Source organism: Papaver somniferum, chromosome 2 (genome assembly GCF_003573695.1).
Source record: "Papaver somniferum cultivar HN1 chromosome 2, ASM357369v1, whole genome shotgun sequence".
NCBI lineage: Eukaryota > Viridiplantae > Streptophyta > Magnoliopsida > Ranunculales > Papaveraceae > Papaver > Papaver somniferum.
Genome location: NC_039359.1, coordinates 31,345,841 through 31,371,942, shown reverse-complemented (window position 1 = coordinate 31,371,942; position 26,102 = coordinate 31,345,841). Strand labels below are relative to the sequence as shown.

Genomic DNA, 26,102 nt, shown 5'->3' with positions numbered 1-26,102 from the left:
CCTTAAGAGACTTCATCATCATAATCATTAATCCTAGAGTTGAATCACGTTTTTACCGTGTACCTCTTTGCCTACTAATAGGCTCCTGTGGGACTTAAAGCCAGGTAGTGGTTCTTATGGAGCGCCTTTTTTCTTGCCTCCTAGTCTTCTTAGTAGTTATAGATAGATAGTCAAACAGACCTTCGGATTCTCAGTGATTCCCTCGGCTGCATTAACTGATGTTGTCGGAAGCTGTTACACTTCCCCACTACTCTCCCCTACCCCTTCCCCTTCCCCCGTTAGATGGCAGCATTTTAGTCCGTGATTTCTTGGAATGGAGTTAAAAGGGATCTTTTATATGGCATCACACCACTGTCTGATTGACACCTAATAGGGGAAGGGGGTGGGGAATGGCAGGGGAAGGGGGTGGGAGAAGGGAGTGGGGAATGGCTAGCATTTTCGGATGTTGTCTATCTTTAACTGTAAGTGGGTAATACACAAGTGTAGCAGAAGCATCAGTTTCATAGGTGGTCGTTCCTTCCATTGGTTGTGAGTACCATAGTAGTTGACATACGTGTAGCTATCTCTCCCATATCTATAAATAAAATCAACATCTGATTACTATTCCTTTTCCTTTGTTTATGGGTTGTGTCTGTGTAGACTGACGACGAGTCTTTTCTCTGCTCGTGCCTCTTTATTTGAGAGCAGTCCATGTTATGTAGGTTTGCAGCTGAATATTATAGGTAAAAAAGTAAATAAACCTTCATTGTCGATCATGAAAACAGTAAAACAGTAAACCTACATATATGGGTGATTGATGCAGGTCTCGTGCATCTTTCTTTTTAGTAGTACCAAATTCGTTCAGCTTTCATCAATTCAATTTGACTTTTTTGTACACTCAAATAACCCATATAGATACACATCAACAACGACTAACCCTGATGTTTTCATATTTATTACCCAGTGCATTATAACATTCAAACTAGACTAGACTACTAAAGAACGAAGGTATCAAGCGACTACAATGTAGCAATATTGCTAATAGGGATATCGGATTCCGTTAGAGGGTGTCAAATCTCATATAGGACGCTAGAGGGTGCCAAATCTTATATAGGACAAATCAGTTTTTGTTTATCCTATATAGAGTTTGGTATCCTCATGTGGAATCCGACACCCCATTAATAACATTGACAATTTAGTCTAGTGATAATTGTCATTCTATATTAAAAAATGACTCGCCGAACAAAGTAGTCCTTCGTTAATATAAAATAAAAATTATCACTATCAAAAATTCCAAATGTACCATGAAAAAAAAGACACTAAACAACCGTTCTTCTTACAGGTCTAACTCTTTATTCATTTTTTCTTTTGGTAGGAATTAATATTTAATCTTATTTATGTTGGGCTTTAGACGTTCTAGTCCACCCCTCTCAAGCCTAGTATTCGCCAATCCAAAAATCCCCTGGTTAGACAATTTGGTCCAAAATTTGGACCGGTTAGTCCACTCTAAATTAGACCGATTCAAAATTTGTACAATACCAATATTATCCTTCCTTTCAGAGTTACATATATGAACGATTTTTTTTTTATATTTAGATCTCAGATTTTAAATTATGAGAGAGGGAGGGAGGGAGGCGATTTTGTTGGATTAAGTTGTTTCTTTATCAGATTTTGATCACGGTTAGTTTTTGATCAATTATCTTTTGATATGAAATGGATTTGGTGTTTCATCTTTTGTGCGATCTTTTCTGTTTTTTATTTTGATTTTGTTATTCGTTATTTGATTTATTTTTCTGTTTTTGATTTTGTTTTTGATGTGTATGAAATCCTTTCGATCTTTAGTCCTTGATTTTTGATTTTTGATTTCTTCATCTATGTGTTTTACTAAAACGGTGAAAGTTTTTCATGGTTATTAATTGATAGAGTATTGATTTCTTTTATTTTTTGATTATATAGAATGTGTAACTTTCTTATACAATATATATGTTTCGGTTTATGGTGATTTTAAGGTTATTCGAAAAATTAATTTCTGATATATTTAAATGTGATTCAGATCTTTTCCTTTTAAATTTCTTTGTTAGTTGATTCAAGGTTAGTCCACTCTAAATTATACCGATTCAAAATTTGTACAGTACCAATATTATCCTTCCTTTCAGAGTTACGTATATGAACGATTTTTTTTTATATATATAGATCTCAGATTTTAAATTATGAGAGAGAGAGAGGCGATTTTGTTGGATTAAGTTGTTTCTTTATCAGATTTTGATCACGGTTAGTTTTTGATCAATTATCTTTTGATATGAAATGGATTTGGTGTTTCATCTTTTGTGCGATCTTTTCTGTTTTTTATTTTGATTTTGTTATTCGTTATTTGATTTATTTTTCTGTTTTTTATTTTGATTTTTTTTTTGATGTGTATGAAATCCTTTCGATCTTTAGTCCTTGATTTTTGATTTCTTCATCTATGTTTTTTACTAAAACGGTGAAAGTTTTTCATGGTTATTAATTGATAGAGTATTGATTTCTTTTATTTTTTGATTATATAGAATGTGTAACTTTCTTATACAATATATATGTTTCGGTTTATGGTGATTTTAAGGTTATTCGGAAAATTACTTTCTGATATATTTAAATGTGATTTAGATCTTTTCCTTTTAAATCTCTTTGTTAGTTGATTCGATTTTGATATTTTTTTAGATACGACTCGGAGCTTTTTTATTAGTAATTGCTTTACCATAAGTGTGTTGGTTGATCCTAAGAATAATTATTTTTTGAAATCTTTTATATATGATTTAGATATTTGATCTCTTCATATGTGTGTTTTTAAAGTATGTATTTTGTAATATGCAGGGTATCAACCATGTCTGAGAAGGTTGTGTATTCTATCTTGAATCATGGTGATCATTCGACCCTATTCCGTAGATGTGTACATTTTTGTACAATGAAATTCTCTGTGATGAATGCATGGGTTGTTTTGTTTGAATCAGTGCTCTATTTTGTCATTTTTCTGTAGATTTTTACATACTTGTACACTAGTATGCTCTGTGATGAATGAATGACATGTTTTGCGGGTATGGATGTAGATTTTGTTATTTTTCTGCGGATGTGTAAATGTTTGTACACCGAAATACTCTGTGACGAATAAATGCCCTGTCATGTGGGTATGGAGTTATATTCTTTTAGGTTTTTGTAGAGGTGTACATGTTTGCTCACTAGTATGTTGTGTGATGAATGGATGGTCTGACAAGTGGGTATGGATGCTAGAATTCATTAGGTTTCTGTAGAGGTGTACATATTTGTACACTAGTTATATGTTGCAGTTTATATAGAATGTGCACTTTTAATGTACATTGTATATATTTTTTATATAAGTTTTTTGTAATAATGTAGGGTATCAACAATGCCTAAGAAGGTTGTGTATGCTTATTGAATCATGATGAGCATTCAGCTCTATTTTGGAAGATGTGTACATATTTGTATACTGAAATTCTATGTGATGAATGCATGGGTTTTTTTGTTTGAGTAAATACCTTTTTTATTATAGATGTGTATATACTTGTATGTTTGTATGCTTTGTGATGAATGCATGGCCTGTTTTGTGGGTATGGATGTAGATTTTGCTATTTTAATTTTGTGTAGATGTGTACATGTTTGTACACTGAAATAATCTGTGATGAATATATCATGTTCAAGGTAGTCAATATCGGTTGTATAGGCCGATATTAAAGGTTTTTATAGGATATCGGAAAAAATCTTTACGATATTTAAAATATCGGCGATATGAAGGAGAAACGATAAAAACGCGTGTATTATCATGTACGGACCGATATATAGGTTTCACTTGTACACTGATATATCACTAATTTATTTTGTCTTTTGATTATGATTTCTTGAACTTTTAGTTCAAGAAAGTAACTCCACTAATTTTGGTAAATTCATATATGATTATAGTGGATGTAATTACTGTAAATGTGATGTTGATGGGCTAACAGACATTCAGTGCTTGGTTTCGTTGTTGACAATATAAGGTTCTAATCACCACCTCTTGTTTTGTAAGGTTGAAGTATGTTTACTACAATTATTATTGTCTATTATGGTTATATCAATATATTTTTTTTGTTTGATAAATAATAAATATTAAAAAAAAATCCTAATGATGTATCACCTATAAAAACAGATATTATCATTTGTATAGGTGTATAGGACCCGACCGATACGATACCGATACACGATATTAACTACCTTGATCATGTTGGTATGGATGCTATTTTGTCATATTTTTGTAGAGGTGTACAGTTTTGTACACTAGTATGCTCCGTGATGAATATATCATGTTGGTATGAATGCTAGATTTTGCTAGGTTTTTGTAGAGGTGTACATTTTTGTACACTAGTATGCTCTGTGATGAATGGATAACATGTCTTGTGGGTATGAATGCTAAAGTTTGTTAGGTTTCTGTAGAGGTGTACATATTTTTGTACTAGTATGCTTTGTTTTAAGTTCATTTTTTATTATAATTAAGATTGTCAAAATCATATTTTGGGTGTACGTAGTTGTACACATGTTTATTGTTAATCTGCACATAGTTGTACGCATGTTGGTTATTAATGTGCACATAGTTACACAGAAACTGATTATTAATGTGCAAATAGTTATACACCTGTTGATTGTTAATGTCTACATAGTTGATTGCATGTGTATTAAATTTAGGGACTCATAAGCTCAAAATGGTAGAGCGTCCAAACCTATCACAAGGTTTGCGGAGGTTGATGGTTCAAATCCATTTGAGTTTGAATGTTATGTTTATTCAATGTGGATAATGTTATTGGTGCTTAGGTAGTCGATTCAAGTTGTGTGTGTACAAATTGGTGCACCTTGTCTTGTCTCATGAATATCTGGCCTACTTTGTGGGTTTGGATGTTGGATTTTGTAGACGTGTACAAAATTGTACACCATTGTCCTGTCTCATGAATATATGTCATGTTTTGTTGGTATGGATGCTGGATTTTCTGAATTTTTCTGGGTGTGTACATAGTTGTTCGCAATTGTCATGTCTCATGGATATATTACCTGTTATATGAGTGTGGATGTTGGATTTTCTGGACTTTGTAGCCGTTACTTAGTTGTACACTAGCTAGTGTAAATTGATAAAAATAAATAAATGAAAATTATATCGTCGTATGGATACTCTTTTTGTAGATCTCGGTAAGAACTTTCCGAATATATAAATTTGCAAATTTTTGAAAAACCATTCGAAAAATAAATTGCTTTTTAAAATTATTTTTATATTATTTAAAATTGTTGTTATCAACATGAGTTATTTTGAACTAAACTGTAAATATTTGGATTAAATTGTAATTAGGAAGATTATTCGTGTACATCCTTTATTTCAAATAAAAAATGACTAATTTGTACCTAGTTGAATGGGTCAGGATTAACTAGTATATTTTGGTGAGATTTTGGACTAAAACTGCATTTTTCCTTCTTTTTTTTGGAACATACGATTTTGGTGTTATTTTTTAACTGTTTGTTTAAAGTCTCAAATACTATCATCCGAACCTCTAACATTACTCATTCATCAACCAATTTATTTTTATTTAAATCCCAGCAATAAATTTGGTGAAAGTATAAAAATATAATAGGAATTTCCAACAATATTTAATTGCATATATTTTAGTTTACCACGGTGACTTGAAATATAGTTGGTGGTCTTAATTAGTTTCTGTGACTCAAAATCCATGATATGATCCAAATTCTACCATATACTAAGCACATACTTCGCCTCTTGTTAAGAAATTTACATTGTGAGCCAAAATTTGTATTTTTCTTTTGATCAATGAAGAACAGATTCATTATTCAAAAGATCATACGAAAGGATTGTACCATCCAAAGATGGATAAAGAGAACAAAGAAGAGGGGATAAAGAATATGATCACGGTAACATGCTACCCGTGACCCAAAAAATAAAAAACCTCACAAAAAATTATGGAGGATCAAAGTACACATTCTTCAAACTCGTTAAAGCAAAGATACCATTGATATAGTTCATACTTCATTAATCTCATAATATTGGCTGAGATTTGCAGTTTATAAGTGAATACATGTGTATTCCTTTCTTCCCATATGCACCAAAGAATAACCTCAGCCACCAAGTACCATATCTGCTTCTGTTACAAGTCATTCTGAAATTGCAAAGACAAAAGAGCAGTTAAAACATCATCAGAGATAATAAAATGCAGACCCATAGCTTATATAAAACGAAGCCAAATATCCCTGAAGAAATCACAATGTGGGAAGTAATTGAGAAGGGGTTTCATTGGGACCGCAGAATAAACAACTTGGAGGCGAAAAAAATTCATTTGCGAAGATCTATGGTTGGAAAACTCCTATGACTGATACACCAAATGAAAAAAGCTATTCTGGGAGGATGTATCTGCTGCCATAAGAATCTGAAAATATATGTATGAATATTTCGAAGTAGACTGATCAATAAAAGCATTGTCGTAACTAGACTTCATAGTAAAGTTCTTTTTATAAGTTAAATTCCATTCAAACACATTTTCATTTTGGTTATGTAAGATCAGATTACTACTGCAAATAGTAGCCATAGGAATACCCTTGGATGTAGCCACACTGTAAACATTAGGGAAAGACTTATTATTTTATACTACTAACAAAATAATAAGATCATGTGGGTCTATAGACCAACATGTCCTGATCATTAAAACATATTACTAATTCCATTCAAACACATCTTCCCAGAATCTCATTTGTTCACCATCGTTGACCTTCAATTTCATACTACTAACAAAGAAATCCTTCATCTGCATGATGCCCCTCCATATTATGGTACCATAAGCATTCTTGGGTTGTTTCGACATCCACTCCACTTCAAAAGAATCATGCTTCTCCCTAATATTCCTTTTTCACAAGACATCAGATTCAGTATCATATCTCCATAACCATTTGGTTAAAAGAACTTCATTTATTATTTTCAACTTCTCAACACCAAAGCTCCCATAAATCTTTTTCTTACAGACATAGTCCCGTTTTACACATCGTAGTTTCTTGTTACCTTTATTACCATTCCACAAAAAATAAAGTTCTTCATTAACCTTTGTAACTTAACTTCAATAGATTTAGGCATTTCAAGCAATGACATACCATAAATCGGAAAAATCAACACTATATATATGACTTTTTGAAAAATTAATACGCAATCCAGTTAAAAGCTCAAAACACAATAGAAGAATCCTCAAAAACTTTATATGTTCCATATTAGCATCAAGAAATATCAAAGTGCCATCTGCCAATTGCAGATGACTAACCAAAATGCTTGTAGAAGATACCTGGAAACCACTGAAATAGCCATCATAATAAGTTATAGTCATCAATGCAGTAAAAGCTTCGCCAACAACAAAAATAAAATAGAGACAATGAGTCGCCTTGTGTCGAATTCCTTTTTTTCTTTTGAAATAACCTTCAAAACTACCGTTGATTAGAATAGAAAACCTTACATGCTCCACACAATATTGTATCCATCTTCTCCATTTAATTTCATACTCCATCTTTTGAAGCGCTTTTTCCAGAAATTTCCAATTAACATGGTCAAAAGCATTTTTAAAATCTAACTTAAACAACAATCCAGGGATCTCGTTATACAATCTTGAATCAATCAATTGAGTTGAAATTAAAACTCCGTCAATAATATGTATTTTTTTATACACGCTGACTGATGTTTCGAGATAACATAAAGAAGAGAAAGCTTAAACCTCTCTGCGAATACTTTTAAAGAATTTTGTACACACCTTTCGCTAAACTGATGGGTCTTAAACCCTTTATCTCCTCAACGATTAAATATTTTTCGTGGGATGTAGTAATTAGGATTCGTTTCAGACTTGTGAAGGAAATGGAATTTTTAAATTTAATAAAAATATATATACAAAAATATTAACAATGGTGAGAGGTACTGGGACTAATGATTCGGCCAATCTTCATAACATAGGGCTCAATGATTTATTCTCAACAATAATCGCTCAAAACATATATGGACTCTTATTTTGCCAAAGTAGATTCTCAAAACATTGATTGTAAATGTTAAGCATGGAACATCAAATCACCTAAGCTAAGCATGACCCATCTAATCAAATAACACCCAATTTAATCAAATCATATTTCAATTAATTTTTAATGCAAAAGTCTTAAAAAGAATTAATAAAATTACCCATGTATGAAGCTCGGCCTCCTCCGTCGTCCCAGTGTTGGGGTTTAACTCATCATAGTAAAAATGCTCTCAAAATAATTTATTATGGCTCAATAATGGTTTACAAATGATGAGAATATGAGAAATACAATAAAACCAGAGAACTACGACCCTCAGTGACAAAATAAGACTGCTGAAGCCCTTTCGCAAACGCTATGGAAAATAATACTGCCTGATTACGACCCACAGGTGTTAGTCCTTACTACTGTAGAAAAACGACTGCTGTTGCAGGTCCGTTCTTCGCGTTCTTCATGTTCATCAGCAGCAGCAGCAGCAGAAACCGAGTTTGGGAAAACTCGAATTTCTTCTTCTCTGGCTCTCCTCATCCCCCCAGACTCTCGACAACCTTTCTCTGACCTCCAAGGACTCTATTTAAACCCGAAGCATGCATCGAATCTCCTCCATAACTCCACAAATCCTCGGCAGTGAAAGAAAATATTTTCGGATATTTTCTTTCATGTTTTAGCTTTTCACGCGTTTTCTCTGGTCCAGCACGCTCCAATCGACTTATTCACGCCTCAACACTCTTCCAACGCCAGTAGAACTCCCCCATGCACACAAGAACTTCAATTTTTCTCGTGTTACAGTCCACGTGCTCTGTTTTGGGTATGTGAATCATACCGAAATTTCCAGCCAAATTTGATCGATCATGTCACCCATACTATGTTCCTTAACCTATATCACATCTCTATACCAAATTTCAGCCATTGAATCGACCCATAACCCTTTCATTTTGACGATCGAAATTCTGCCAGAACTGTTTAGAAATTTCCCGCCAAAATCGTTTCAAATGGGGAAGAAACTGGTATCCCCCTATCCAGAGTAGGGGTGCGAATAGCAGCTGCCTTGGGATGACCTGGGGGTGCCCCTTAGCAATTAGGTTACCCTTATCCAAAAGCGAGAGTCCGAATAACACTTGTCCTCCGGGTGCCAAAATCAACTTTTCGACCGAATTTTCCAAAAATGTTTATTTCCTAAAAATACATAAAAACACAATATTAGTACAAAAATAGAGTTCCAACAATACGAACATTGAGGACAAATTAGACACAAAAATGTGTCTATCACTCAACTATGTACTTTTTCGGAATCAATACAATAATAGTATTTTTAAGTCTTCGGTCTTGAAATCCTATCTTCCTATTTCTTAGAAACATTTAGAACATCGACCCTAATAATGCTCCAAGTTATATAGGCTTTATTTTTACTTAATAACTTGATATTGGGCAGACTTCTATCGATACCCACAACTAAAGCTTTATTCTAAGATATTACATTTCCAAAAGTACTTCAATCAATATGGCTATGTTCTTAGAAGGTCGAGCTTTATATTGTCTTCTAGGATAGCTCTCTAAGAAGTTAAAACACTAAATTCTTTCACTTACACCTATCGTTCATATTATTTTATATTCATCGAATAAATGAATTCTTATATCAGTGATTTGGCTAACAGTCTCAACATCAAACATATATTTTATAATATAAATTTTTCCAGTTTAATTAAGTGACATGATCAATAATAAGTTGATCCACTGTATTGTAACTAAAAGAGTAGAAATGGTACGAGGGAGGATTATCTCTATTTGGAATCCAGATGTATCTCCAAATAGGCATATACTTATCATTACCAACTTCCGATACAATGTCTAGATCTTGGCAAATCTCATTCCAGATCCAGGAACCCTACATACTAACAATATCATGCAGAGAGTTAACATTCTTGAACTATTTCAATTTAAGAATTTGAACTCAAAGGTCAGAAGGTTGGTTGACCATCCTCCAAGCGAGTTTAAAGAAAAGAGTTTGGTTAAAAGTTTCAGATCTTCTAATATTCATCTCCCCGAGACCTTTATGTAACTTTATGTCACTCCAACGCTTGAGATAAATATTTTTACTTTCCTCTTTACCACACCAAAAGCTTCTTTCGTTGGCATCCATTTTATCGGTTAACTGTTTTGGCTTGGGAAAAACATACATATGGTGTGTAGCTAATTGCCTCTAAGACATTCTTGGTTCATATTAGTTCTTCCCGAACGAATTTAAAAACTTAGATTTCCAATTAGCTAGTCTAACTTTGATCATATCTACAAGAGTATTAAAGGATTCAATTTTTTTTGGTTCGGAATAACAATTAAATACTTACATAATTTTCCTGCAGAGCCATCCTCCTAATCCGAAGGATGCTAACTACTTCATTTTTATTATGACCGGGGTATCTTTGGGCTGAAAGCAACAACCAATTTCTCTAAGTTCATAAATTGACTAGAAAATTTGCTAAACTAATCTATAATCTATAATCCTAGCACGTTGTCCGGCTTCCCTACTCCTAATTCTGAGAGCATCTTCAATAGAGGGTGAAGTTATTTATTTTTCATGACACGTAGAATTTTACACCCCTATTTTCCATAAATCCATCTCTAGTAGTAGGTCCTACGAAAAAGGAAGGGTTTCAAAATAAATAAGAAGGTCTTATAGAAAGTCTTGTTTAGACCTTGAGAATGACCTCTCCATGTCATCAATTTAACAACTTTTTTAATTATTATTTCCAAATAAATTTTTTTAAACCAATAGGAAAAAAGAAATCACTTTTAAATTTTATCCAAAAAACTAATCATAAAAATAAGACCCTACACCATTGGAGATGGTACATGAGCAAAACATTGTTATTTTTCCCACATATATAAAACCCATAAATAGGACCTAAATAAAAACTCCACGTAGGATTTTTAGCATCCAATGTTGGAGATGCTATGATGAAAGTAAGATAATTATTAGCGAAAAATAAGTGGAAATCGATGAGGGAGAAGAAATTACCTTAACACCATTAACAAACAATCAATTGCTTAATGGAATATTAATTTTCTTAACCACTAATTTGGACGAGTAATTTAGTGTTAAAGTATGTTCCAGTTATTCCACCATTTGAAAACCAATGGTAAACCAAAGATGAAGACTACACCAAAAAGAGATCAAGATACTAATTTCAAGTTAGAAACCGACAACAGCCACACCATATGATAGCTAGTAAGAAAATAAAGAGGAATTAATCATACCTTAACAATAGAATAGGATTTCAAACAATAACATAATAGGATCATGGATATATCAATTAGTGCCTATGCACGTGTTAAACCTATGTTAAACAAACCCTAATTTCTTTTTAATTGAGCATCCTAAACTTAATAGGGTTATAGTTATTGCTTAATGCTTAAGATTATTCTTAATAATTTAATTAGTTAATCTATGAAAACAATCTTATATTTGTACCTCGTAGAGAGCTTTACTCCAAGGGAATCCTTGTATCTTAAGACGTCATTATTAGTTTTCAAGCTCCCAATCCACAAAGTCCACAAAATGGAAGGTATGTAAGTATATACAATGCGCGTTCAAGCTGGACCATCTAATGCAGAGATAATTACTTTAAGTAGTGTTTGGTAAGGAGACCAACGTTTTATCCGCCTACGCTTTGTTCCCTTCCCAGACGCCTACTTCCTTGACGGTCCATGTCCGATACAATATAGCATTAGGTCAAGGAGCAAGGAGCCTCTGAGTTAGTAGCTAGTTGGAAAAAAGTTCATCCTTACACCAGGGGTACCAAGTTCCATAGAGCTATCAATCCAGCGCATCATAAGGTGAGCAGTGTTTTATTTTATATGGATATGGTAACCACCTATGCAATTTGGTATCCCACCCTAGTAGCAGTGACGAAAAAGTTCAGTCTACCATTTTGTTAAAACTAAGTTCTTGGTTTTCCTAAACACGTGGATATGTCAATCAAATTCCTACGGGCTACGGATTATTTAAGTGACTTAAGCAGAAGGAGAGATACTCAAGTAGAACGTTACAAAAATGTTAAGATGGCCTCAACGGATACCTTACAAGAATGGTGTATGTTGGGAGACATACACCAACTGGGTAGAGCCATAGAGGTGTTGGTTGGGTAACATTGTTGTGTGTCCATGAAAATGCGTGAACCGGTAACATAACGTCCACGGGTGTACTTAGTCAATTCTGCTACACATTAAATGCAAATCGTATAGCATATAATAAATATGCAGTGAGACCAGCCCAGGTATGATCATGGACAGATAAATATTATGAATGAATTAGGAGGAGGGAAAGGAGGAGGAGTAAATGATCAAGGTGACTTGTTATAATCCAGTCAGAGCATCCACAGTGGGCGAGTATAACCAAAAATTTGGGATGAGATCATGACGCAGTGGGACGGAGTAAAGATCAAATCCCAGCCAAAGATCAAATTCCAGACCATATTTGGTCGCGACCAAATACCAAATCCTAATATAGTCGGGCGTAAATTTAAAGTACGTTTGTTGCTGGGCGTAAATTTAAAGTACGCTTGTTAATGGGCGGAGATTTAAATTACGCCCGATGAAAATTCAAATTAAAATAAAAAAATAAAAAAATGAGGCGTAAACTTAAAGTACGCCTGTTGACAGGCGTAAACTTAAAGTCCGCCTGGTGATTGATTGGGCGGACATTTGAGATACGCCCGATGAAATTTTTTTGGGGCGGATCTTTAAATTACGCGCGACCAAATTTTAATCGCCACCGTTACGTGACAACACGGACTAAACCCAAAATTTGATCTTTTTTTTGATCTTTGATCTTTGGTTTTGATCGCACCACTGCAGTTGCTCTCAGTCCAGTCCCCCCTGCCTGCTCCAAAAATCTGCTGAAATGTATAAAATGTCTTTTTCTGAAATTTGTTAAGTTTTTATTAAAAGGTCCCCTCACCACATATCCTTTCCCCTAACTAGACGAGTAAACTTGGCAGATGGTAGCTGGATATCAGTTCAATTATTAATTATACACCAGTGCAATCTCCCCTTCATCGTTTTTTTTTACCTTACACCATTCCTTGCCCATCCCTCTATAAGCTTGTGGCCAGGAAAATCTCTTGGAACGGAAGGTTTTGACAAATAAAAAAAATAATAATTTGAAACAAGTCAATAGATTCAAACTTGACAAAGTGAAGTAATTTTTTTTGTTGTTCACACGGCATTATACGGCAGTATCACAACCGACCATTTACGAGCATATGGATCTGAAATTTGTAAAGGAACTCCAAGTTGAATAGGAGAGTATTTGTTTTGGAAGCACAACTGAATTGAGTTCATTGATTGTTTTTGGACCTGGTCTCACTCACTCACATGTAGTGTGGATACCAGGACATGATCAATGTGGTGATGCTGGGGTGCAACCCCATTTTTGACTTGTACATCAATAATTTAAACAGTGAAGTAATTACGCATGTGGGGATGACTGATTACACTTTCAGGTCTGAGAACTGTTAGGCAGGTCTTACTTAACCTTTAATACATTAAAAGAACACATGTGATGATGCAGCACCAAAAGTGTATACACATATAAACATCTTTTTCTTCTCTTTTTCTCTTTTATTAATCCACTCAATAACCTCAGTTTTAATCAAAATTATTAAAAAAGAAAAAGAAAAAGTATACTAAATATTAACAAAATAAGAAAGGAGAAAAATACTAAATAAAACAAACAAATGAGGTTCTGAAAATATTTACAAAATCTTATCTAAGTTTTTAGTGTTCCAAGCAAAAACCACAGTACTACTATTGAATTGATTACTTCAAATATTTAGAGTTTCAAGAAAAACACTGTTAAATCCACACAACACATCCTTTTGATTAATCATTTCATGAACTGAATTCTATGAAAAAGTAAAACTCATAGAGAGACAACACTCCTATACTACTAGCTGCTAGCTACTTCATTAATTAACTAGGAAAAATTAGATTAACTAAGATAATTAAAATGGGTTTTCAGACTTGATAATCCAATTCTAAACAAGAACGTCCATAGTTTGTTTTTGAACCAAACGATCTAATCATAAACTTCATGTCCAACTAAACTAAACTAAATTACACACAACCATTAATAAAAGATGACAGGGAAAAGAGAGAAATCAATTAAGGAGTAGAGGAAGAATTGTTATTCTGTTTCTTGGCCAGATTAAGTTTGTTGTTGTGCATCCAGACCTTAAGAACTCTTCTCTTAACACCAATTTCCTGACAGAATTGTTGAACAACAGATTCTTCTTGCTTTTGTATCCTCCACCCAACTTTCTCAGCAAAGTTCAACATTTTATCCTTCTGATCTTGTGAGAATTTGGTCCTAAACCTCTTTTTCGCAGCATGTGAAGCTCTTGCCAAGATTCCATGATCACCACCACCAACACCTTCTTGTTCATCAGACTCTGAAGGAAGTGAACTCATGTTATAAGGAAGTATCAACGGATGATGGTGATGATGAGGTGGTTGTGCTCCTCTGGAAGGTATGATAGCACCTGTAGGGTACCCTAAAGCTTCTGATCCCAAAAGTTTGTGATGACCCACAATGATCTTCCTTCCCATTTTGCTGTTGAGATGTGAAGGGCGGTAGAAATCACAGGAAGTAGCTTCACCTTCAATCTCCTTCCTATGGAAATTTCTATGGCAATTACAAGCTGAACACTTTAAAGCTTCGAGGCTACCTTCTTCACCACTTGGCATGAATTCTCCACAGCCGTCTGTTGCATTTCCACCCATGGCTGCTGCATGGTTCTTGAGACATTCTCTATACTTGACCAGCTTCTTTGTGTACGGCATATGGTCATCTATGGTAGTAGGAGATATAATGGCTCCATTTGAAGGAAGTTGATGAGGTGCTGTTGATGAAGGGATAATAATGTGGTTGTGTGAAGTAGGTTCATGATGAATTACGTGAGCAGCATGAACATGACTGTGTACTCCTCCTCCATAACTGCTGGTTATTGGGATCGGTATTTCTCCTTCATGACTAGAAAGATCCATCTCCCTCTCTCTCTCTATCTCTCTCTCTCTGGATGGAAGTGTGAAAGCTAGTTAAGTGTGCTTGCTTACTTGCACTTTTGTGTGCTGTTGGTTTGGAGACCAAAAGAGAAGGAGGAAAGAAAGAAAGAAAGACAGATGAGAGTCTTAAAATGATTAATTAGTTTACAGTATATATTGTTTTTTCTCTCGAAACTTGTCTTAATAGGTTTTTAATAAGCTTTTTTTTTTTTTTTTTTTTCCCCTCTTCTCTCACTCACTCACTCTCTGGCTTGTTGGTAGGATCAGACTGCCTGCAGGTGTGAGATTCTAGACACCCATTATCTAAGTAGTAATTATCATCATCCAACTTTTGTTTTTTAGTTTTTGTTTTAATAAAAATGGCAGAGACCAAGGATAAGAAAATAACAAAAAGGAAGAATTAAAATGTGAGGAATATTAGAAAAAACATATTTTGGGGGAAAGAGCTTATAAAAAACAGACCCGGAGGTATGATCAAAATGTATGAAGAGGTACTTACTAGTTACTACTACTGCTTCTTCTGTTTTTTTTTTGTGAGAGAGAAAGACCTAAGTGATGATCTTAAGGCCTGTAATTAGTAACAGCAAAAAACAAAAAGTGATGATGCCCTAAAGATTTGACACTAGCCAGGTTTTGTTTTTCCTACTTACTGTTTGTCTCTTTTTCATCCAACTTTGGAAATTTCAAAAACAAAAAAGAAAAGAAAAGAAAAGAAAAGGGAAGCAAGATGGGAAGAGAGACAGGCAAATAATTGAGAGACTATGCTGATCACAAAAGAGTCAAGAGCTTTTCTACATGGAATGGAAAGAAGAAAATGGTGTTTAAGAAGAAGGATTACTACTTAAGAAGCAAGTATAGCGCAGGTAGGGTTACAAAACAAGGCTTTCAATTTGGTTGTCTTCCTTGTCTAGGCTCAAAGTTTGGGTTGTTTCAAGATTTGAGCAATTAATGTTATAATGACTGAGTAGTGTGGATATGTATCTAAGCTGCAAACAAATTAGTGCACTGGACACCCATCTTTCTATCTATCAATCAAAGAAGTTAAGAAGATGATGGGCAGGGAAAAACACATAAAATTGTTTCCTGAGTTGAAACAGAAAAAGAGAAGTAAGAATTAGAGTGAGTACCTACGTACTATTAGTTTCCTTCCTCCAACATTTTATGATCACATGCAAATACAAAATTAAGAGAAAGAGTTTAAAACAATAAAACCTTTTGCTTTGAATTAAAATCAAAAGCTTTAAATTAAAGATAAATGAAGAAGGGATGGAGAGAAGGATGATCAGAGATTCAAGAGAGATGAGAAGAAGCAAAATGAAGAGTGTTTTTGAAGGTGGGTTTATTTGGCTAGTGAAGCACTAAGCAGAGAGAGCTTATAGTAAGTAGAAGAAGGCAACTAAGAGGAAGAGAAAATTAAAGAAGATTTTTTACAGACAAAGAGGAGAGAGAGATGGAAAAGTTGGGTGCTTGCTTTGGTTTGCTTTGCTTGCACTATCAGGAATCAAGCTTACGCCATACAGAAGGCAATGTGTCAGAGAGAATTTAAGACCCCACCATGCACCTCTCAATCCATGGCAGGCAGGCAGCAGTGAGAAAACTACTTGAAAAGAAATACAGTATAGATATAGAGTCTATAGACCATTTCTTAATAAATCTGCTTAGATACTCTTTGAAAATCCAGTCGTTTAACTGCAAATCCTACTCCTACGTGCAGTCTTAATTACACTACCCACTGCAAAATTTTATACTTCCTTTTAAGACTAGCAGTAAATAAATCCGTGCGGTTCACTTTTAATTGTGCTGATTATTTGTTTAACTTGCTTACTTATACTACAGCCATGAAGTTAAGGAGGTACCTTTTTTCTGATATTTGCATGGCCGTTTAAGAAATTGACTTGTTCTTTTGGATATAAGGTTCACTCTCAAATCATAGCTTTTGTAAACCAAGGGCTATGTATTCCTGCTGGTTGACTGGCTCATTCTACCCTCAGTTATCCAGTATTTATTTATTACCAACCGGCTTAGAGATTTAGAATTGGGACCAGTTCTGCCAAAAATAATGTATTGGTCCCTAAAAGAAATTCCTTGACCCTAGCTCGCTAGCTAAATACAGAACCAGGTCATGCCTTGGATCTCTCTCTGGATTGTTCAATGATTTTTACAGACCGCAGTGTATACAACATTCAACAGACGAGGGGCTTATAGATGGATGACTTCCCCTACGATTAAGACCCTCATGCCCTTAAAATCGAGGGGAAATGCCCAACAAGGCAAAGTAATAATCCACCTCTTTCTTAACAAGAATTCAAACATGCATTGCCGTAGCATACCCAATTCTCCATACATTGATACTAAATATAAGAAAATTAAGTAGATTTTCTTAATTTTAAGTCATTATGAGAATTTGAAAATTTAATTAAACTTGATATTTTCTAATTTGATTGATCCTTGTGGATCATTACTTTATTCTTCATTATCCTTCCTTTCCCTTATTCCAAACCCACCTACATTTCAAAGACACTCTTTTGAATCTTTAATTTTTTTTTGTTTTTATCTCTTTTTTATCTAGTACTTCTAAGCCTTATCATCATCAAGTCTTGGTGGGTTTGATGGGTCTAAATCATTTATAAGATCAAACTGGACAAAAGAACTTAGGAGTATTTTATAAAGTACCATGTTTTTTAAAATTTTCTAAAGTACTCCGTTTTATTCAAAAGGAAAATTTCATCTAGTTAAGTGGTAGGTGGCAGTTATCTTTCCTATTAAAAGTCTTATTTACCCCTGAACTACATCTCCTTAGTAGAGAGGATAATGATTCGACGATCCTGAAAGAGGGTGTAATGATCCTGAACTAGGCTCGACGAACCTAAAAGTGTTGTAACGACCCTGAACCGGGCTCGACTAACCGGAAAAATATTGTAGAAGATTGATTCTCCACCAACCAAAAACCCCAAGACACTTGGGAATGATGAACCCTTTCAGGGAATGATGAAACGAACCTGAAAATGATGACACGATCCTGAACCGAGCTCGACAAATTGAAAAAATGATGTAGAAGGTAAACGTACTAACAAGTAAAGGGTAAAGAAGTAAACTTTAAAGAAAGTAAACTAGTGTTGACTAACTAGGATGGAAAACTGGGGCACTTTAGAAAATTTCTAAAAAACAGGGGTAACAAAAACCGAGGTCAATAAAACGGGGGTACTTTATAAATTCTCCCATAAAAGATGAATGAACAGACACATGGTGTTTCCTAATTACCTAAGAGCAGTTCTTATGGAATGAACAAACTCCAAGTTTGTTCATTTTGCTCTCACTATGGAATGAACAAACATGAAAAATGGATGTTCAACTCAATATATTTATTGATTTGAACATCGAGATGGACAGACCAGTACGGCCCTGTGGTAAGGACGGGAGAGCTTGCTACGAACGATGGCCTTTGAAGAAAAAACGTCGGCGCTTTTACAACCAACGTGCGGTTTTACTTCAAGCGCCGGCGTGCGTATTAGGAACGCCAGCGTCTGACCCAATGGCGCCAACGACTCAATCTGAACGTCTCAAAAATCTTGTGATCCAACGGTTATATTTTTTGAATTCTATAAATACTCCTCATTTTAACTCCAAATTCACACATTCTACACATTCTTCACTCTCAAATCACCTACAAAAATTCCTCCCAGAGTTCGTGCTGTTAGATTCACTAAACAAGAGGATTTAGCCATTTGTAGAGCATTCGTTTTTCACATAGAAGATGTTGTCATACGCAATGTAGCCGATTCGACGTTAACTTTGTGGGAGAAAGTTTACAGAATGTTCACCGCTGAAACTGGGAACATTCATGGGCGTGATTCTCATGGATTGCAGCATCGTTTTAGTGTAATTAGTATGAATGTATTGGAGTTCATGGCTTTACTAATGAAGAATCACAAAAATAAGCTCAACGGTGAAGCCGTACATGAAGTGGAACCCAGATCTTTAGCGATGTGGCGAGTAACTCAGCGCGGTCGACCTTTCGACTTCCATGCTTGTTCCAACATTCTTAGGGTGCTCAACAGATACAATCCCCTAGTTTAGGAATTCCACTACCCGCCGAGAATTGACACCTATGTAGTAGTTGTTTTAATCTAATATATTTCTTTTATTTTCATGTGTGATGTGGTGGTTGTTCGATGCGGTACGTTTTTATTTACGATGTTAATATTGATGGTGCAATTTTTAATCCAGGAAAAATTTAAATTACTGAGACATGCAAATGTGAAGATAATCGTAATAACACCATAGTGAATCGATTTTTCATACAACTTCAATCAGGCCACTCCACCAAAAAACACCTAGGACATTCCCACAAATGCCTTCCACATGTGTCTTCTTCAGAAGAAGTCCACAAATGAATAAAAGTCTTGCAACCGGGCTTTGAGAATGCACTGATTCTCTGTGGACAATGTTTGTATTCGTGATCTCCGTGTCCACAATACTTGCAGTATAATAGCTCATTCTTCAATTTGGCTTTAAGTTTGAAGTTTTTGCAGAGTGTTGCAATCTTTTCTTCTTCTTCTTTTTTAATCTTCATAACATCATCTAGCATATGTGGTTCCTCCGGATAATTGGGATCTTGACATTGCAAATACCTGATCTTTTCCGGTTGTGATTCAATCACCATTCTGATGTGTGAAAAACCTTCCCGCAGACACTTTGAATACATCCAAGGACATTGCATAAGAGTGTGGTTATCCATGAAACATAACAGACAAACATATTTTGCTTCGACACATAACATTTGCTTCGCTTTGCCTTTACAAAACATGGTGGATGTTGAGAAAGAAATCGGTTGGTTTGATTTAGAATAAAACCTAGCGATGTATTTATAATAGAAAATAGGAGATCGGTAATTCAAACGGGTGGTTTTAGTAAAGTCGCGCGGTTTTACTACAAGCGCCAACTTCTATTAATTCAAATAGGCGCTTAAAGGAAAGCAGCCAGCGGTTTTACTTGAAACGTCAACGGAAAAATTTCCAACGGCTCCCTTCTCTTTCTCGACCTATAAATTTCATTCCTCCCATCTCCAAAATCACATCTTCTTCTTCTTCTTCTTCTTCTTCTTCTTCTTTTTTGCTAAATCTCTCTCCCCCTTTGCAGAAATGTCAATCGTGGTCCCAAGTTTACTGAAGAAGAGGATATAACAATATGCAAAGCATATTATTTTAATAGGGTAATAACTGGTGTTGTTATTTCTCATGACGGTTCTTTTTGAGAGAACGTTTTTTCAATGGTCGTCTCACTGAAGGGAAACCCAGGAAACCGAGATGCTCGTCGATTGCGTGCTCGTTTTCAATCTATTATGCTTGGAGTCCAGCCATTTCTTGTTCTCGTAATGGAAATTGATCGAGAAAAGTTCAGTGATGTAACTGAAGATGAAGTGATCCAAACAGCTCTTGATAATTGGGAGGAAGCTCATGGTAAACCTTTCGCTACGAAGCGTGTTTCATAATTCTAAAAGATGGTCCATCTCAAGCACATCGTTACTGCACTCTAATGTCGCTGTCGGTCATTACAATGGATGAAGATGTTACTCTTGTTCGATGTTGGTTACATCGTATGATGAGACCAATGAACAATGACAATTTCTGGGAAAGAGTATTGAGACATTTTGTAGCATCGCGGAACGAAGGCATAAGAAACAGTAAGAGCCTAGAACTAAGAATTGCATTCATCGCTAAGGAAGTCAAACATTATACGGAAGTATTGTGGATGGTTCATCGTAGCAAGTCTGGATTATCCAACGAAGAACTGGTGAGTATCTTACCTTTGTCCTCATGGACTCAAATGCATCATAAAAATATCTGAACTTGTTATTTATCTGTTTTACAGAAAACCATCGCTTAGACCAAGTTTACCGAAGAAAGCGGAAGAGAGTTTAGGCATTTTAAATGTTATGAACTTTACAGAGAGAATGTCGCTGGATTAGATGTGGTTTGATGATTTTTTTGTGGTTTATTAAAATGTAGTTTGATGTTATTTGCAAGTTTAAATTGTAATAAATTTCACTTAATCTGAAGTGGAAATCTATTTTAAAATATAAACATTTTCATTCATTGATATTATTGCCAATTCTTTTACAAGATATAAAATTAGACAATAATAAAAACTTCAATAAAAATCAAGTACAAGTTTTGGCCTCCTGTTTATCTTCATTTGACGTATTTTCCATTCAACGCGCTCTTTGACAGTTTCACCTTTGTTTTTGAACTTTTGTTGTTAACTTTCAAAACTGGAGCTCTTCTTTGCCTTTTAGCGGAACATTTTCTTGGAGAAACTTATAAAACTTGGACTTCCCTTTTATAATTTTCAGTCTTTTTAAAACTCCTACATATCTTAGAAATAGCAGCTTCAAGTTTTGCATCGCAAAAAAGTGTGATCGCCTTTTCAGCCTTTTTAGAAGAGAAAATTCAAGTGAATTTTGGTGTGAGTGAATTGTTTGAAGATGGTGGTAATTTATAGAGGTAAAATGTGAATTTCAAATTTTAAAAAACTACCCGTTGGCGTTTGTAGCAAAAACGCCAGCGTTTTGTCTTGAAACGCCGCGTTGGTTCTTCCCACACCAGCGTTTGTCCTTCCAATGCCAGAGTTGGATCTGCTGAAGCTAGCGTTTAACCTGGATCGCACGCCTATTAATATAACGCCCGGAGCTTTACCATAGTGGAAAACCTAGTTTGGCCATCCACCTGGCTCAACAAAAGAATGGGTTTGTTCACTCCCATAAGAATTTCCATAAATAGGGTAATTGGTCTGGTTGGTTACCACTGAAATCCAATTTAGTTCTATACGCTTCAACAGTTTTCTACCCTCTTTAAGATTTACTTTTATTTCTAAGGCAGTATGGAGAAATTTGATGGTGTTTGCTAATTACCTAATTGGGGTAATTGGTCTAGTTGATTACCATTGAAATCCAATTTAATTATATACGCTTTAATAGTTTTATGCCTTCTTTTGAGAATTACTTTTATTTCTAAGGGAGTATGGTGATTATTTGATATATGTTGATATCTATGAAAATTTTAAGAGAGAAACTAGGTGATTACCGGAATAGCACAGCAGCAAATGGCTTGGATGACATCTTGGTAGTTGAATTTCTTACTCCCTTTATATGTTTTCTTCTTTTAGCAAAAGTATACCAAAATTTTTGCATATTTTTCCTTAAAATAGGTTGATTGTCAAGATTTAACCAAAAACTAGGATAGGAAAACCAAGAAAGAACAAGGGAGATCGATAGTACATGGCTCTGTGCGGATACAATTTTAACTCCTTATTTTTTTGCAAAATTGATAGATATATTTTTGTGTCCGATTTGTCTCGATTCTACATATTGTTAGGGCTCATTTTTGTACTTATTATGGTGTTTTATTTATTTGTAGGTATTTTTGGCCAATAAACATTTTTGGAAAAAATTGGCTCGAAAAGTTGTCGGAAAGCATCCGGAGGACATTTCTTATTCGGACTCTCACTTTGGATAAGGGGTAACCTAATTACTAAGGAGATCCCATTTCCAGGCAGTTGCTAATCGCACCCCTACCCTGGATAAGGGGCAACCATCTTCAACATTTCAAAAACCAAGTTTTGACGGGAAAATAGGTGCAGTGAAGAACAGTTTTGGCAATCGTGATTTGGAGGAGTTTGAGGTCGATTAAACCTCTGATTTTCATAGGATAGACTCCTTATGGGTCTAGGAATCTGATATGGGTGTTTAAATCGATTAGACTGGGCTTAATCGACGGATTTTTCTCACAACAGAAAATATGGAAAGTCACGTGTGTGACCTGTTTTAGGGAATTTTAGAGAGATTAAAGTGTTGTAAACTTTCCCAAATATTTGTATCCATCTAAGGAAGAGTTTATAATAAAAAGGAAAGCTCAGAAACGCGTAGAAATTCTAAAACAAGAAATTGCCGCAACTTGGCCGTGAAGAGAAGGAAAGAGATTTTGGAAGATTTGGGAGAGATTTAATCGGTATTTTTGATATAAATAGATGTCTTGGGTCATATAGAAGAGGTGTCGAGAGTTTGGGAACCTAAGGAGAGCTAGAGAAGAAGAAATCAGAGCTTTACCAAACTCTGTTTCTGCTGCTGCTGAAGAGGAAGAACGCGAAGAACATTGACGCACGGGAAACAGTCGCAGAACAGTGTCGTTGTTTAACAGCTGAAGAACATTAAGCTGTGCAGGACAGTCGTATTTTAGGGTCTTAAAATCAGCGACAAAGCAACGGTATTTACAATAGTTTTCTGTAACAGTTCCATTGTAACAGCTGTTTTACAACACCAATACACTGTTGCAAACAGTGTGTGTTATTACTTTTCACTCTTTTAATCATCTTTTGAGCAACAAACACATATTTTGAGATCGTGATTAATATGAGGAGCTAAACCCCATTGTTGAGGCGACAGAGGAAGCTATTTTTCCAACAAAAAGTGGTATATTCTATTTTATCTTTTTATTTTCAATAATTATATGATTATTTGCCTTGAACTATTATTGAATATGATTTTTATTTGAGTGATTGTGATCTATTTTGATGGAGTATGCTTAGTTTTAAGACTTTTGATGCTTCATACTTGGTATTTACAATTACTACTTTTGAAAATCTACTTGTTGCAATATTTTAGAATCAAATTAAACGAGAAAATTACATAAATATAAGTATTGGTTTAATCACTTTGAACTTGGAAAATAATGGAATATTAGCCTCGGTGTTTCTTTTAGTATTGATATCATCTTTGATTGAGTTTGCTATAATTTTTAGTGAGTTTTCTATTTTAATATTAGAATTTAAGTCTAATTAATATCCTTCACAAGTCTGAGAATCGAATCACTTTTACCACTATCTACAAATCAAATCAATTTTTGGCGCCGCCGACGCGGACTTGTTTTTAGGGTTTTAGATTATTATTTTTTTTATTATTTTTTTAATTTTTTAATTATTTTTTGTTCTTTTTTTATGTTTTTGGGTATTTATCTTGTGTCTACAGGTTCTGGATCATAAAGAAAATTGATCCAAGGAGTTTGGCGATTTCATAAAGACTTGGAGCTAAAGATTAAAGCAAAAAGAACAGAAAAGAAGACAATTTTACTTTAGGGTTTGTTTATTTTAGTTTTAAAAAAAAAAATTGTATTAGGGTTTATTATTTTTGTAATTTTTCTTTGTCTTTTTGGACTTTTGGACTTTGGGACATTTTTTTTATTACCCTACGGAAGGGTACTTTAAATATAAACTGTTTGCAGAGAAGGAGGACGATTACGATATTGTCTCTGCACCTTGGGTTCGTACACTAGACATCGGAGTCAGTGGCCCGAGTCGACTACAACCGATTCATCCTCCGTCTGGAACGGGAGGTAAGATTCTAAACACTCGCGAATCCCCTGTCAGCGAGTTACTGGACTTCTTCGTATGCATATATGTTGAGGACTAAATATGGACATTTATTTTTCTAGTAAAGGGCAAGGCCTGGACATACAAGATAAGCGTTCGGATTTCATCACTGTTTTCTTCTTGCCCGCTTTAGGAACACGTAACCTACGCGAACCTAAGCCTAAAATTTTTACTAGAACGAGACCGATAGGGTAACGAGCTTAACAGGAAAGTCATTCGAAAAATATTGGTTACTCTTTTAAGCATATTTCGAAGTTCTTGACGGTTTTTGTAAGTTGAATGCGTGACTGCGCCGCCTTGTAATACCAGTGAGGCCTTGGGTATCAAAACTCCACCGAGCTTCCCTCGCATCTATTGTAACGAATTCCCGTTCGAAGGATTAGAAGTTGGTCTAGAAACAACCTAAGTGGAGCCATCATGCTTTTCGTTTGCTATAAATCAATAGGATTGATTTGGTTGAGTCGGCCTTGTCTGTGTTTGATTACCCTTCCAATTTAGAAAATTATATTGTATGCCTGAACGTAAAAGAGACGCACTAGGTAGATTTGTTAAAGATAAACCTAGTAGTTCGAAGCGTCTCGATTACCTTAATCTAGAAAGTCCGACTTTTGAAGAGTCTGTTTTTGAACGTCCTTTGACTGAGGAGAGAATCCCTGTTGCTCCGATAGCGCCAGAAATGGCAACTTTGAAAGCTTTTTTGAATCCAACTATGACTACCCGTCCTTCGTGTATTAAGTTAGCTGAAACAGAGGCACCTTATGAAATGAAACCTGGGACCTTACAGATGCTCCCAATCTTTTTAGGGAAAGAAAATGAAAACCCTTATTACCATGTTAGGGATTTGGTGGAAATTTGTAGTACTCTAAGAATTAGAGGCTTAGATGATGATGCTTTGAAACTTAGGTTATTCCCATTTTTCCTGAAAGATAAGGCCAAGTCGTGGTTGTATAGTTTGGACTCCGAGTCAATTGAGAAATATGAACAACTTACATCTGCCTTTTTCACTAAGTTTTTCCCTAGACACAAAACATCGTCTATTAGGACGCAAATATGCACATTTTCACAACAAGAGGGAGAATCTTTATATAGGTATTTGGAAAGGTTCAATGATTTATTATCCCAGTGTCCTCATCATGGTTTAGAAAAGGTTAGGCTAGTTCAGATCCTTTACGAGGGTTTAGATTATTCCACAACGACCATGGTTGAGTCTCTATGCACCGGTGGATTTGAAAACCAAACTGTTGATGCGGCGATGGAATTTTTTTAATGAAATCTCCGAAAAAAACCCAACAATTGGAAAATAGTAGGGCACCCTAGAAAACAATTCTTTTAAGTAGAGGAAACGTTAATAGGGTAGAAGGAGACTATGAATCAGATGCCAAAATTGTTGCTATAGCAAAAAGGTTAGAAGCCTTAGAAGTGGGCCAGACTAGTGGTAGAGTGGAACCTTTTTGGGAAGGCCAGAATATTGAAGAGCAGGCCAATGCTCTTTAAAATAACACTAGATTTGATAACCGTCAAAAGATTGACCCATATTCAGAAACCTATAATCTTGGTTGGAGAAACCATCCGAACCT

The 26,102-nt window shown here is 35.0% G+C and overlaps 1 protein-coding gene, 1 long non-coding RNA gene and 1 pseudogene across 2 annotated transcripts; 1 reads left to right on the top strand and 2 right to left on the bottom strand.

Moving 5' to 3' along the window:
- The first annotated feature begins 1,587 nt into the window (after positions 1-1,587).
- LOC113353102 lies at positions 1,588-3,506 on the top strand. Its single transcript, XR_003361079.1, has 2 exons — positions 1,588-1,659; positions 2,830-3,506. It is a non-coding gene; the product is annotated as an uncharacterized LOC113353102 (long non-coding RNA).
- A 10,398-nt stretch (positions 3,507-13,904) lies between these two features.
- On the bottom strand, positions 13,905-16,541 carry LOC113347277 (zinc-finger homeodomain protein 4-like). Its single transcript, XM_026590900.1, has one exon. It carries the CDS (start codon positions 15,082-15,084, stop codon positions 14,203-14,205), a length of 882 nt encoding a protein of 293 aa, XP_026446685.1. The 5' UTR covers positions 15,085-16,541; the 3' UTR covers positions 13,905-14,202.
- Positions 16,542-25,565: 9,024 nt separating this feature from the next.
- Positions 25,566-25,665, bottom strand: LOC113354663 (annotated as a pseudogene).
- Between the last annotated feature and the right edge of the window lie 437 nt (positions 25,666-26,102).

Excerpts from the sequence above, each read along its gene's own strand:
- LOC113347277 (XM_026590900.1), bottom strand. The coding sequence starts at position 15,084 with ATGGATCTTTCTAGTCATGAAGGAGAAATACCGATCCCAATAACCAGC.